Genomic DNA, 13,680 nt, shown 5'->3' with positions numbered 1-13,680 from the left:
TTACCTGTAGTGGTCATCTTCTTCACTTCCAAATCTATTCTTCTGCAGTTGGTCTGCCAAGTTGGTAAGGATGACATCACGAAGTTGAGAGAGGCCACTGTTCCTTTCACCTGAATATCACACAAACACACACCATGTAAGTAACTTTCACAAAAAAAGTTGAAAGTGACAGTTTTATTAAAATCAATGTCTTTAATAGTCACCTTCAGTTAGAACTAGTTTCAGCAGTTTGTTGAGTTCAGCCTCCCCCTGATACAAAGTATTCAGGCCTGAGCTACAGACAGAGAGGAAAACAAAGATTTGAATATAATTTTTATCACTGGTTATATAAAACACCATTTTAACTGTTATTTTCATATATATAGTAGACTATATTTGGTATTAATTACATGTTAAACTCACCTAATGGCCAGGCACACCTCTCTCTGGATCTCTGCTCCTATCTGATCAACTGGAGCCATGAGTAGCTGCCACAGGAGTAGACCTGACCGTCGCACACTCTCCCTGTTCTGCTCTGACTGAGGATTGAAAAACCTAAACACAACCTGGAGAAGACAGACAACACCAAGAAATAAATGAACTAACTCAAATGATACATATATATATATATATAAAAGCTGTCACCAGCTGCGCATAAAACTGACCTGGAACACGACCAAAATACAGCGGATGATGCAGGTATCTCCGTTGACCATGGCCTTCTCCATAATGTCACAGATGCTGCTGAAGTGACGGGCCTCTATGGGATGTTGTTTGCCTAGCAGGGCTCCGAGGGGCAGGCTGTTGCTGCTGGCTGCCAACAGATTGAGCTGGTGGATACACATAGCACCCACATGATGAAGTAGCTGGTTGATCACCTCGCCAGTGGTCACGGTTTCCTCTGTGAAAGGACAAGTAAAACAAATGATCACATCTCTTCTTTGACCTCATTTTAAGAGTCTCTGGTGGTTTCAGGGTAGTTTTCGTCTACCTTTGGGTTCTTTGATGACATGGCTCACTCCGAGCCTATGGCACACATGATGAAAGGCTTGGTTCCCAGGGTTGCACCACTGATCTATGTAATCACTGGAGCAGGTCCAGATCAAGTTGTTCAGTGCATCGTAACATGCTCCTACAAAGCAACATGTCAGAAAAATAAATGTCAGTTGGCTAAAAAATGGAGTATATGACTATCCTATATAAATTGAACATATAGCAGTCCAATGTGACAAAAGCTTAGCTCACCTAGCCCTGCCACCTGGGCTCCCCTGCCTAGAGAACTGCCAGGAGCATCAATGAGGTCTGCGCGGCTGCTGAACTGACCATCAGCCAGGTTAAAGACCAGGCTGGAGGCTAAAACTGGACAAAAAGGAAAAGTAAAGTTGACTCATCATTGACAATATAGTCCAAAACATTGCAGTTCTTTTGGTTTTCACCACCAAATTTTTAAATCATTAATTATGTAATTTGCAGTATTTCACAGGTGCTTGTAAGGGTCTATACTAAAATGTTATCTTTGCTACATTTAACTATGTAATGCACTCAAACTTGATAGCTATAACTGTATATCATGATTCCTCACTTAGGACTTCTACCAGAAATCAGACTATAATCAAAACATTTGATATCTACTAACAGCTAAACTTGATGTGAAAACTCAAAGTATACTATAGGAAACTGGCAGGAATGTCTGTGTGTGCTCTTACTTTTGAGCGAGGACAGGCTGCTGGTACCCCCAAACAGGGAGCGTGTGGCAGAGCTCCCAGATACACCAGGAGGTGAGACCAGCATCACTAGATATGTTCCACACACATACATTGGGGTCTTTCTTAGAGTCTTCAGAGGGAGTCCACAGCTAGTGTTGACAGCTATGAAAAAGTGAAAAAGGAATGTAAGATACGAAAAGGTTTGATAACCATAAGGATCACATTAATTGCACCATAAGGCATATATCATTTCTTGATGACTATATTCTGCTAATGAATTACCCGACTGTTCTTCTTTGACAGTGTTGGTGATGGCAGAGCCTGTGAGAGCAGCCAATGTGGCAGAATGGGAGGCCCGGAAGCGTGACATTCGACTCAAGAGAAGTTCATTCAAGCACTTGGAAGACTCGCCTTCCTTGCGAGTTAGAATAACCCTCTCCTGCAAGATGTCTGCGACGCACAACCCTGTCTGTGTCTGCACCATGGACACGGGGGACAAAAAACATCAAATATGGAAATATGGTAATGAACAAATGGAATACCTATGAATCTACTGTATATCTGAGAGCATGTGGTTCTCACCGACAGGTGAAAGACATCCATGAAGACAGAGTGGCCTTTCTGTGTCTTCTCGTTGAGACTGGCTGGGGACCAGACCCAATACAGGTAGGTTCCATCTGAGCAGAGGTGCAGCGTGGTCATGCTGCTGCCCACCGGGAAGTGATGGGCTGGCATGGGCACAATCTGGCACACCTGAAAATGTAACAGTGAACATTAGCTTGGGTTATGGCTACACTTGAATTTCAACAGAATTTTTAAGAGCTGGATTTAATGAGACCACATCCCTGCATGGTCACAATTAGTCTGAACACTGCTTTTATATAAATTCATTCATATACTGTATGCATGTCCATACTATTCCCAATTCTGCATTTTGAAAATGATACAAGACAGACCATGTAAAATATAGTAAATGATTTCAAATCTAATATAAAATAGTGGCATAACGGAACGGTACCTGGAGGGTGAAGGGGTCAATGACCTGGCACAGCTGATGAGACTTGGCATCAAAGGAGGAGGGACGATGGAGGAGGCGACCACTGCTAAACACCACCCACCCGGGCTCCAACTCTTCATTTCGACAGTACACAAAACCCCTGCACAAACACAAACACACTGCATTCATTTCTGTACAATTTAAATACTCCATTTTCCTATTTAAAAGATGGACATTTTTGTCAGAGATGCAGTTGAGACACTTGAGAGTAAAGTAAATAAATTGAGTTAAGTAGCAACAAAAAAAATCACATCACATTACATGTATACATTATCTACAAATTGATTGTGTTTAAATTCTATGCAGTCATTAAATTCCCACTTCGTTCCACGGAATTAAGCATCCTGTTTACCCTATTCAGTGCTGACCGTGACAATTAATTCAGAGAACTATATATCCTTCAAGAACAGCTTTGGCGTGCCGGTTAAAAGCAATTATAGGTCTATAAATCAAGTTGTTTGTAGGCCATTGCTAAGAATTGTGCAAGTTGCTGTAGGTCATTTAATTTTGGTTCCTAGAGATACTTCTAGCATACAATTATCAAACTCACGGGCCTAAAACTGGCACATGAATCTTTTCTGCAAGCAATACTACAAGTGAAAGAAGTGAACTCTGGGCCCTCTGAATTCTAAAAACACATTGTGGAAGGAAGCTGCCTTTGGCTTGCAAATTGGGTAATTTGCTACCACAGTATGGAATTAAGATGCAGGGCACACAATGCCCTTTTGTGTCTTTTAAAATCAACTGAGTCAATCAAAGACCGCTAGGGAGGATGTGATTGTGTGTTGCAGATATCAGTTTAAGACAGTCCAAGAAATATTTAGCCCTACTGTTTCTTTGGGATGAGTAAGTCATGAGGGATATTTTTAGTGCTTCACTCTCTCTTTCTGTCTTTCTCTTTTGCTATTCTCTGAATGCTGCGGATAAAGAAAGGCAGGCGGGAGGGAGTGTCATATTACCTCAGTGTTCCATGTAAGCCAGAGCCCAGCTTGCTGAGTCCTCTCCCAGAGGAGTTAGTGGTATACAGATAGAGCCCGTCTGTGGCTAGACAGCGCCCCAGGTCAGTGTCTGCGAGACACGGGGACAAAAAGGATTCAAAAGGAGGGTAATGACGGACACAAGACAGATGATTGGGATGAAAAGTAGAGGGAGGGATCAAAAAAGGAGTCGACAAAACCAGGTGAGAGAATTAGGATGCTAAACAAGGCAGAGGCGTCTGTTTACTTTGCTTGGTTTTTCAAATTTAAGGATTGCGTTGCTTGCAGAGATAAAGGCAAACAGACTCAGGGCTGGTCTAATGTCAGGTTAGCTTTAAATATAAATATGCAAACTTGCTTCATGGCCCTGATCAGCTTCCGTCACTCTACAAGGTCAGCTAATCGATAGCTCTAGAATGAGTCATCTCTATCTCCTCCTCTGCTTCATCCCCTGAACCTCTCACAGTCACAACTCCTATCACTATTTTCACCATAAGCCTGAATGTTTTCACTATATGTATTCATATAACATACAGGGAAATGAGGCCAACTAAGCCTTTTACAAGGTAATGCACTCTCCTCCATCCATCTTTGTTGGGGTTTCAAACATTTCATGGTATGCACTTCAGAAAAAGTGAATTATAAATAATCTAAAGGTGAATAAATAAATCAGAAAGGACGACAGTATTATGATGGCAAGTAAGACAAGCATAGTCCTCTCTACAATCCACAAGCCAGACAACTAGATACAGTATGTAGGCAAGACATAATTCCAGCACATGACAGACCTGCACCTGCTGTGACCTACTCTTCAAATCTTTTGGTTTTACAAATGTAGAAGTAAAGCACACAACACGGGGCAAACATGATAGCCATCACTGAAAGATATCAGTAAACGGTTTCAAAAGTACATTCGAAGGGTTTTTACCTTTACTCTCCGCTCCTCCAGCAGAATTATCAGGTGTAGGTAGCATGTCCTCAAAACCCCAGGACACACTGTGTTTCCCCCCCAAGAGGCAGGATGGAGAGCCTGGGCCTCCTTCCAAGAGTAAAAGTCTGAAGCAGGAGAGATGCAGGATGGTTACATGTCTAGAAAGTCACTAATAATCATCATTATTATCAGGTGAACCAAAGTCATATCCTAACCTGTACAGGACATCTGACACAGGGAGCTGGCCCAGATCAGTTTGTTTCTGCAGCAGGTGAACTGTGTGGATGAAGGTCTTCAGAGATCCCCTGGAAAATAGTTTGGAAGGTTAGTGAGGAAGCATCAGTATGAAACAAAAGTGAAAGCTCATTGTTACGCCTTTCTGAGACCATAAGTTGAATCATGCCTGGCTTGATTAATGTGCTGGGAATTATAATGCAATATTTATTTTTAATCTGAATAAATGTGCAGTGTTCATTTACTGCTTCGCCTCATCTTAGACTTAACTATTAACAGAGCACATTGAGGAAATTCTATATTCACAGAGAAGATCTTACTCTGCCATTCTCTTGGGCCAAAAAAATAAATACATTTTGGTTTGTCAGTGCCACTTCAGATAACATCCTCAACTGGAAATAAAAAGAAAATGGAAGGATGGATAACAACATGTCATAGATTACAATATCAGTTTTTAAACTAACCATATCACATGGCACTAAGTATGTATGATACAATCCAGGAGGATTCTGCCATGTGCTGTAGAGGAACATATGTTTGATTCAGTGTTTACATGTTCCGCAAGTGATAGACAACACAAATGAGTCATGTGTCAGTGTCCCCCTCTCAACCGGCGTATGTAAACACCTTGTCAACATCTGATATCAAAGCATGTGGCTACACAGTCTACTTGCTTGCTTACTTAACCCCGCACATAGTGAATTTACTAAGCGACTGCATCAGAAGTGGGAGTGGGGGGTGGGGGGTGGGGGGGGAGTAGACCTGATAGCTCTTTAATTAGCTCCCACTGTCTGTAAAAAAGGCACCAGGGCTGGATGGTTCCCCACAACAAAGAGCTCTCAGCCTCAACAGAGGCTGAACAAAGAGTGGAGAGTTCTGGTTTTGACAAGTCAAGATCAGTTGTCACCAGCAGAAGCCAGAGGTCAGGCTCAAATGCAAAAAAAATAAGCTCAATCTACTCTTCTATGGGCTAGGTGACAAAAAAAATACATTAATATAAAACCCTTTATATTACAATCATGAGTTTACTGTCTTTTGTTGTGTATAGGAAGAAAATCCCCATATGGTACACGGTGCATACAGTAGGGCCCCATATCGCCCAAAGGCCCCTGCTGTTGCCCCATGCATGTGACTGGCTGGAGAATTATGGCACTTGCTAAAAGTGAGATTCACACAAGGCCTCAATTTTTAAGATTTTCTTCCTGCAGGAGTATCGCTTTCCAGCAGTGCTAGCAGCTCATGCTAACAGACTATACTGAGCTCCAGTTGTGAGCACTGGTTGGAGGTCAGTACATCAGAGCTCCATGCTGACAATGAGCTGACAGACTCCTTTGTCTCAGAGTGTAAATATCCAAGCAAAACTGCTACAGTGGGTGACAGACTGGATTGAGCATTAAAGTAGATGTGATCATTCATGCAGCATGTACATTGAGGAGAGAGAATGTGTACTGACTTGTAGAGTTACTAATGAAGTAACTTACTACTGAAGTAATGTTTTCACTAATAAGATACACTGTTACACATTTGAACTGTTTAAATATTGGTTTACTAAATATTGGTTTAACACACTGTTTACAGAAAGTCTTTTTAACTCAAAAGCCAACAGAAGGATCCTACTAAGAAGTGTGAAGGTGAGACGGTAAAGAGAGAATGAGAACATCAACAAGAGTAGATCAAAACCTCTTATATGGCTGGACCATGTATGAAACACTAGAGGGCTTTTAATTTGTATGTTGCCTGGTTATTATCAGACATGGACGTTGAAGCATTTTTAACACGTCTGTTTTTATGTAAGTTTAAGTTTATTTATTTGTAAAGCACTTTTCATACAGTAGTTGTAACTCATGTGCTGTACACATGAGAAAAACATTAAAAATACTTAAAATACATTGCACCAGATTTTGGGTGTAGACTATGTGATGCTGTTGTAAGAAGGGTTGAGTAATGATGTAGGCTATTTTTTTTAAATATATTTTATATATTATTTCATTTACCCACAACCTGAAAAATAGTTTTAATGCAGTAACTATCAAGTTCATCATTAATGCTAAGTGTGAATGACCCCAGTACAGTGTGTTTCAAGTGTGTTAAGTTTGTATTTGTAAATGTATTTGTTATGTTGCTTTTATTTACCTTGAACATGGAAGTACTTTATTTTGAAAAGACACTAGACGCATATAACGTGTGGAAATTGACAGTAAGTTACCCTGGTGACAGTGGCACTATTCTTATCTTAAAAAATATTAAAACAAAAACAAAATGCATTCTGGGTTCAGCCAACGAATGGTGTAACTTCATCACTCAGTCAGTCAATCAGTGTCTCAGTGACGGACTGACGCGTATGTAGGGCTGGCCCGGCTGTTGCGGTTAAGCCAAAAAAAGTGAAATTTTCCTATTATGTCATTGTGTCTAATAGGTGTATGGCCTTACCTGGCACAGGCGAGTGCCACGAGTGCAGCGGCAGCGTTTTCCCTCTGTCTGGGTGTGTGGAGGATCTGAGCGTGCCCCTGCGTTTGGCCTGACTCCTGGGCCCCATCTTCCAGCCAGGAGCAGAGAAGCCCCTCCAAGCCATTCAGGCAGTCGGCAGGCTCTTTGCTGAGGCTGAGCGGCTGGCAGTCCCGGAGGCAGGCTAGCAGTACCTCTGCTGTAACACCACAGAGCGCTGGGTCACTGCGAGTCTGGGACTGCAAAAGGGGGAAGACCAGCAGCAGACCGACACGGGAGGTGAAGGGTGCCTGCTCGGGTTGCTGGAGCAGACCTTGTCTTTTGAGCAAGGCCAAGGTCTCCTCATCAGCCCCTCCAGTCCCCTCTCGCTCCTGCTGCTCCTCCAGGGCCAGCTGCCGCTGCGCCCCCCACAGGCCACGCAGAGCATTGAGTCGATACTCCAGCAGGCGGGCATATGCGTTGCTCTGATTACCACAAACAGCACGCAGACGCTCGGCCAGCTCTACCGGGTTCTTTGTCTCAAATGTTAGGATCTGGAGTGAAAGAAAATGGAGAAGGGCAAGAGAGAAAAGAAAAAAATAGTTTAAAATGTAAAGTTTATATCAACAGCAGTCATTATTGCGACAACTGGTCTGTAGCTTTAACAAAAAACCCTTTGAGAAGGCCGATGACACCTATGTTTCTAGTATGGCTAGATGCAAATTCAATTTTTCAAAGGAAAATTTAAATGAAAAATGAAAAAAAAATCCCTTTTAAACTGGCATCTTTTAACAAAACAATGGGTAAGACTGGTCAACCATCAGCAGATTAAAAACAAACAGTTTATCCACAAGGTGTATTAGAATGTAGTCTAATATGCAGCCAACATTTTGGTTTAAAACTAAGCCAATTATTTATAACACCCCTATTATTTACTGGTAGAACTTACAGCATCTCTACAGTACAACTATGAATCCTTTCAGCAGCATAAACCCTCCATGTATAGTTCTTTGGACTATGTCATAATGGTAAGAGATAGCAAGACACATTTAGGATAGCTTATCAGAAGTGAAACAATGTGCCTCATGTGCACTTAGGCAGCATTTCAGATATTGATTACACTCTGTGGGCCACGAATCATGGACTAGAAAAAAAAATCTATGATACCGTTTAGCAGGCACAATTTGTATTGATTCTATTTCAGGAATGCTACTAATGTTACAGTAACACTCTTCAACTGGATGCTGGGCCTTCTGCACCTTGCTCTTCAAAACACTGCTGCAAGTGGATAAAAATAGTCAGCATCACAACACCTATGAAAACAGCGTCGAATGACCCAGTCAGTCATACAGCTGGACAGAAATGTAGAGAATCAGAATATAACCTAAACTAAGAGGAAACACACAGGCTTGACAACAAATGATGCAAGAATGTTCTTTTTTTTGCTATGTTTTGCTATGAGCTACTAACACAGGAGGTTGAAACTAACAAACATAGCTAATATTTCTATTTCAGCTCTGCTTTATATCAAGTTCATACGTAATATTGAACACTATTTTGTTTTGTACAGGATCTTCTATATCTGTCCATGTGCCTCCCCATGTCCAAAAAGCTTTAATTAAAATGTCTCACCCACATACATGTTACCATTTTTGCTCAGGTTAAATTATCCCAGGGATGATGTAACCACACTTTGTATTCAATAGGCCCCACATATATGGAAATTAAAGAATATGATTATATAACATGCCCAAATGTCCAATTTCATATCACTTTGTAACTTGTTAGTCAGCATGATTGGCAGTGTTGCCATACCTATAAAGGAAAAACTGGCTGCAAACCATGCCCTGATGTAATAGCATAAAGTAGCCCTCAATTCATGAAAGCTGCTACACTAAACAGTACATTTAGCAACATCCCGCACATTTCCCCGGGTCAGAAGTCCACCTGTCAGTAATCGTGCCTTCATCATCGCTTCCACTATGTTTCTACTTGTTATAGAGCAGCTTAAACAGGAAGCATGAGTTCAGAAGTTGTGTTGTCCACTGCATGTCTGGTGCTGAGTTTAATTGAAATGACAAAACAAAGGGTGAGTGGTCTAATTCAATCCCACTTATTCACATTCATTAATTAACCATTGGTTTGTCATCTGTCAGAGCTGCTGATAAAACAGATGCACTTATATCAGCCAAAGTAAACAGCATGTGGTTGACAGCTGCTAGTAAAAACACAAGGAGTCATAACATAAAAGATTGCTAGTTATGGTAGTAATACTAGTATTGAATATAATGTGGTATTGAATTGGAGAAAGGCAAATAGCAAATAGATCATTTATAGCATCAGTTAAGTACTTGATTGAGAGAAAACCACAAAAGAGGTTATACTTTAGCAATACAACCAACTGAATCAGTGCAGTTGAATGCACTACACTGGACATTGTAAAAATTAAATCAAGCAAGTAGTGTCTGTTGATGAGCACAAAAGCCTTACACCAATCTCAGCATACTGTCTGTGTGAAAAAGTTTCCCCCAGTATGAATTGTGAGACACGCCAACTCTCCCATCATATGGCTATGAGCTTGACTACTGTTGTATTTTAAAATAAATCCATGGATTTTGAACTAAACTTTGAGTCATTTTCCTCACACAATAAAAATTACAGCAGCACTGTAAGCCATAGCTTAAAAATATATTTTTGTTGTTTCCTTGGCTTGCTGTATGTTGACCAAACAAAAACACATTTAAAATAATTATTTTGAAAATACAGTTGTGCATTTGAGCTAGGAATATGAAAGCATTGCGTCGTTAAAATTGTCATCAAGTAGAAACCCTGAAATGTGAATGGTTTATTGCAGATGTGAATCCTTCTATAAGTTGTGTTACATGAAGTACATGAGGCTCAGTTCACACTATGCAAGACGAACTTAACATGAACATGTTGGTGCTAATCTTAAGGACATCAAGTCATCAAGTGGGTTACCATCTCTGTTAGTGACTGTCTAATATGCATTATAATATACCAACAATCACACATTTATCAGATGACACATGAACATGTGGTTTAGTACTGCAGCAATTGTACTCTATAGGCTGCTGGATACTACCAGCTCTAGATTCATTACGTGGTAGAGTACCGAAATATCGAGGTTGCAAATATACATTGTTACCTCGAAGTTTCTATCGGCATCACTATAAAGTCTCTGCTATCTAACAACAGAGACACGTCCGGTTGAAAGATCGTGCCTTCAAAATAAAAGCGTACTCCAGAATAATCGCATTTACTACACAGTACTGTATGTTAAGACATATTAACATAAAGACTGACATTAAAATGACCTCTGCTTTGCACAAGAGTGAAAAAAGGAGTTCAGCAAATGCCATGTTTCGTGATATATCCAACTGTAGATCAAATGTGGATAACTTGCTAGCTGTGTCGCCATTTAAAAAGGTAAACATAACCCATTCTGGCCAAAAATAAGATATAACAATTCAAATTCATCCAATATCTGACACAACATTGCTTAATTATGTTTAGAGCAGAGTGGCACAGATTATTATTTTAGTTAACGATTACTGTCAAGTGTGTTACTCAAGAAAAACTGCAGTTCCAGTATTAAAATACCACGACTATTTCAGTTTTACTATCAAACATCTGAGGATTCATAGGTGCATCTCCAATATTTATTCGAGGAACCAGTTAACATTAAATGTTTCCTCTTTGGTGCAGTTTGAGAAGTTCTCTGCATAAAAAAGCTGCACTGACACTACAAATACAGCTGAAGATGTGCAACTTGACACCTGAGGTATAGGGGCAATATGCAGTGTGTGCCACCTTTTATCCAGCTTGTTTAAAGTCCCCTTCCATTCAAAAATGAGTTTTGCTTCTTGTTCCTACAATTGGATGTTTGAGCTTCACTGCGCAGAATGATGTATGTGCAGAGTTTGATTTAAGAATGATGCTGCTTTCACTTTCATGTAGTGAAAATGGAGAGTTTCTCTGTGCTCAGTGTAAGGGATGGGCCTACAAGCATGACTTGTAACATCACATTTGTGGTCCAGTATGCAACTTACACAAGTGCAAAGTGGCAACTTAAAGCCTCCAGTAAACATACACTGAGAATGGACTTTACAGTGAGTAAGAGACATTTTGTGTCCAGCAGTTAAAACTTTTGAAATGAGAAATATTTACATATTCATAGATTCTGGGTAATGTTCATTTTGTTAAAGAAAACTCTGACTAAATATGTTCATCATTTTCTGAACTTACCAGGCTGTTCTAGCTGCTCTAGTATTTTCCCTTACCCACTTAGTCATTATATCCACATTATTGATAATTATTTATCAAAAATCTCATTGTGTAAATATTTTGTGAAAGCACCAATAGTCATCCCTACTACTTTGATGCAATATCAATAGCAAGGTATTTGGTCAAGAACATCGTATTTGATTTTGTCCATATTGCCCAGCCCTAACTAAGTCTAAGACTAAATAAAAAATAGCTGACAAACTTAACACTAATTCTGGATTCTACAATAAGGGAAAAGGATGAGACATCATTTTAAGGATTTAAATGAGGTAACTGGACTTCTGTTGTTGAAAAACCAGATCAGATCAGATCAGAGTATTTTTATATCTCACATGTCTGGAGGGGATCTTTAAATGTGAGGTATTTTGCAAATGTCAACAAGCCCACACAACGTAGTTGGCGAGTGCTATTAGAATAAACGCTGTGTGATTAAATTGTCCTTTACAGTCTACATGTAATATAGTCCTTTTGTGCTAAGATTACAGCCATTAGAGTACTTCTATTTTGGAGAGACAACAGGAACTATGCTTTCATTTGTGTGTGACGCTTGACAGGATCAATAACAAGCAGGGCAGGGAAACTTGCAAACGTTAGCGCTATGTAACGTTCTCACCGAGGGTGTGTTGCAGCTAACAGTGAAAACACATTTTTTCACTGAAACAAAAACAAAAGGACACCCTGGTCATAACAGTGTGTGTGTATGTGTGTGTGTGTATGTCTGTGTGTGTTTAGTACATATATATAAATATATGTATATATGTATATGTATATATATGTATATAACCCTTTGTGTGGGATTTCACTCACCTCTTGCTCGGTGTCCCCCTGCTCCGACACTCCAATTTCACTGGGCAGCTCGGCCAGATCTGTGACCCGAATGAGTCCGTCGTGGAGGAAAATGGTCTCCTCCTTCACCGAGAGCCACTGGGAGGAATCCACAGCCCCGGAGCCCATCGCTCTCTCCTCCGGCAGTGATGCCAAAGGGGTCGAACATTAAAAATTCAGTGACAAGAATGACAGAAACGCCCCAGCTAGGCTGCTCGGCGAGCTACAATAACATCATTAGAGTTAACGTTACTGACGCCGTGTTATCTGTCGGTGGTGTTTGACCAGGCAGGCTGTAGTGCTGCGGGGCGAGCTAACGGCCGGTAGCCCGGGCAGTGAACAGGCAGTAACGGCAGGTCTTTTAGCTAACAGTAACGTTAGCGGCTAACTTACCGTACGCTATCGTTATAACCGTTACCGAGCAGAGTGGGCGTGACACTCCTACTAAAAGATGTTAATAATAACACCTTTTTAAACGACCGTCTTTTCAGGACAAAGAATACATCTGTCGTGAGCTCCTCTCGCAGTTAAAATGTGACGGCAGGCGGCTCCGCTAACGGCTCAGCCCGCTGTGTCAGTGGCCGGAGAAGATAATGAGCGTCCCAGCTGTCAGAGCGACGCCATGTTTCCAAGGCCAACGAGCTGCTCCCAGCATGCACCGCGGGGCCAGAGAGAAAAAAAGCTGTCAAAAACATTCTCCGTACATGAGTTCATTCTGGTACCTATATAGAGCTGCAACGAGTCGATTAATCGATTGGTTGTCAACTATTAAATTAACCGCCAACTATTTTGATAGTTGATTAATCATTTTGAGTAATTTTTAAAGAAAAAACGTCCAAATTCTCTGATATTAGCTTCTCAAATGTTACTATTTTCTGGTGTTTTAGTCTTCTAAGACAGCAAACTGAATATCTTTGGGTTGTGGCCAAAACAAGATATTTGAGGACATCACCCTGGCCTTTGGGAAGCAGTGAATGAAATTTTTCACCATTTTCTGACATATTGTGGACCAGACAACTAATTGATTAATCGAGAAATAATTGACAGATTAATTGATAATTAAAATAATCGTTAGTTGCAGCCCTAGCCTATTATATTACTTATTGACTGTTTTATGTTGTTTTTGTAAATCCGTTTTGTAAATCGCAATGATTTATTGATTGATTATTATTTAATTTGTATTTTTTTTATAATTCCTCTTTTTATTACCCATTAAAATATAAAAAAATATTTACTTTGTAA

The 13,680-nt window shown here is 40.4% G+C and overlaps 1 protein-coding gene across 4 annotated transcripts in view; it reads right to left on the bottom strand.

Moving 5' to 3' along the window:
- Window positions 1-13,220, bottom strand: part of LOC137194256 (probable E3 ubiquitin-protein ligase HECTD4) — a 37,364-nt gene extending 24,144 nt beyond the window's left edge. For 2 of the 4 annotated variants that reach the window (XM_067605984.1, XM_067605994.1), the window contains exons 1-15: window positions 12,421-13,220; window positions 7,315-7,862; window positions 4,866-4,955; window positions 4,648-4,775; window positions 3,702-3,810; window positions 2,704-2,842; window positions 2,268-2,438; window positions 1,968-2,160; window positions 1,686-1,847; window positions 1,225-1,338; window positions 971-1,111; window positions 645-880; window positions 403-545; window positions 204-274; window positions 5-110 (exon numbers count right to left, since the gene is read on the bottom strand). In XM_067605984.1, the coding sequence (XP_067462085.1) occupies window positions 5-110; window positions 204-274; window positions 403-545; window positions 645-880; window positions 971-1,111; window positions 1,225-1,338; window positions 1,686-1,847; window positions 1,968-2,160; window positions 2,268-2,438; window positions 2,704-2,842; window positions 3,702-3,810; window positions 4,648-4,775; window positions 4,866-4,955; window positions 7,315-7,862; window positions 12,421-12,567 (2,498 nt within the window). In that variant the 5' untranslated portion in view covers window positions 12,568-13,220. The remainder of the gene's footprint in view (window positions 1-4; window positions 111-203; window positions 275-402; window positions 546-644; window positions 881-970; window positions 1,112-1,224; window positions 1,339-1,685; window positions 1,848-1,967; window positions 2,161-2,267; window positions 2,439-2,703; window positions 2,843-3,701; window positions 3,811-4,647; window positions 4,776-4,865; window positions 4,956-7,314; window positions 7,863-12,420) is intronic. The other 2 variants (XM_067606003.1, XM_067606012.1) reach the window with 1 other exon arrangement.
- Window positions 13,221-13,680: the final 460 nt, after the last annotated feature.

Source organism: Thunnus thynnus, chromosome 2 (assembly GCF_963924715.1).
Source record: "Thunnus thynnus chromosome 2, fThuThy2.1, whole genome shotgun sequence".
In the NCBI taxonomy this organism is placed as follows: Eukaryota; Metazoa; Chordata; class Actinopteri; order Scombriformes; family Scombridae; genus Thunnus; species Thunnus thynnus.
This window is presented reverse-complemented; position numbering and strand designations above follow the sequence as displayed.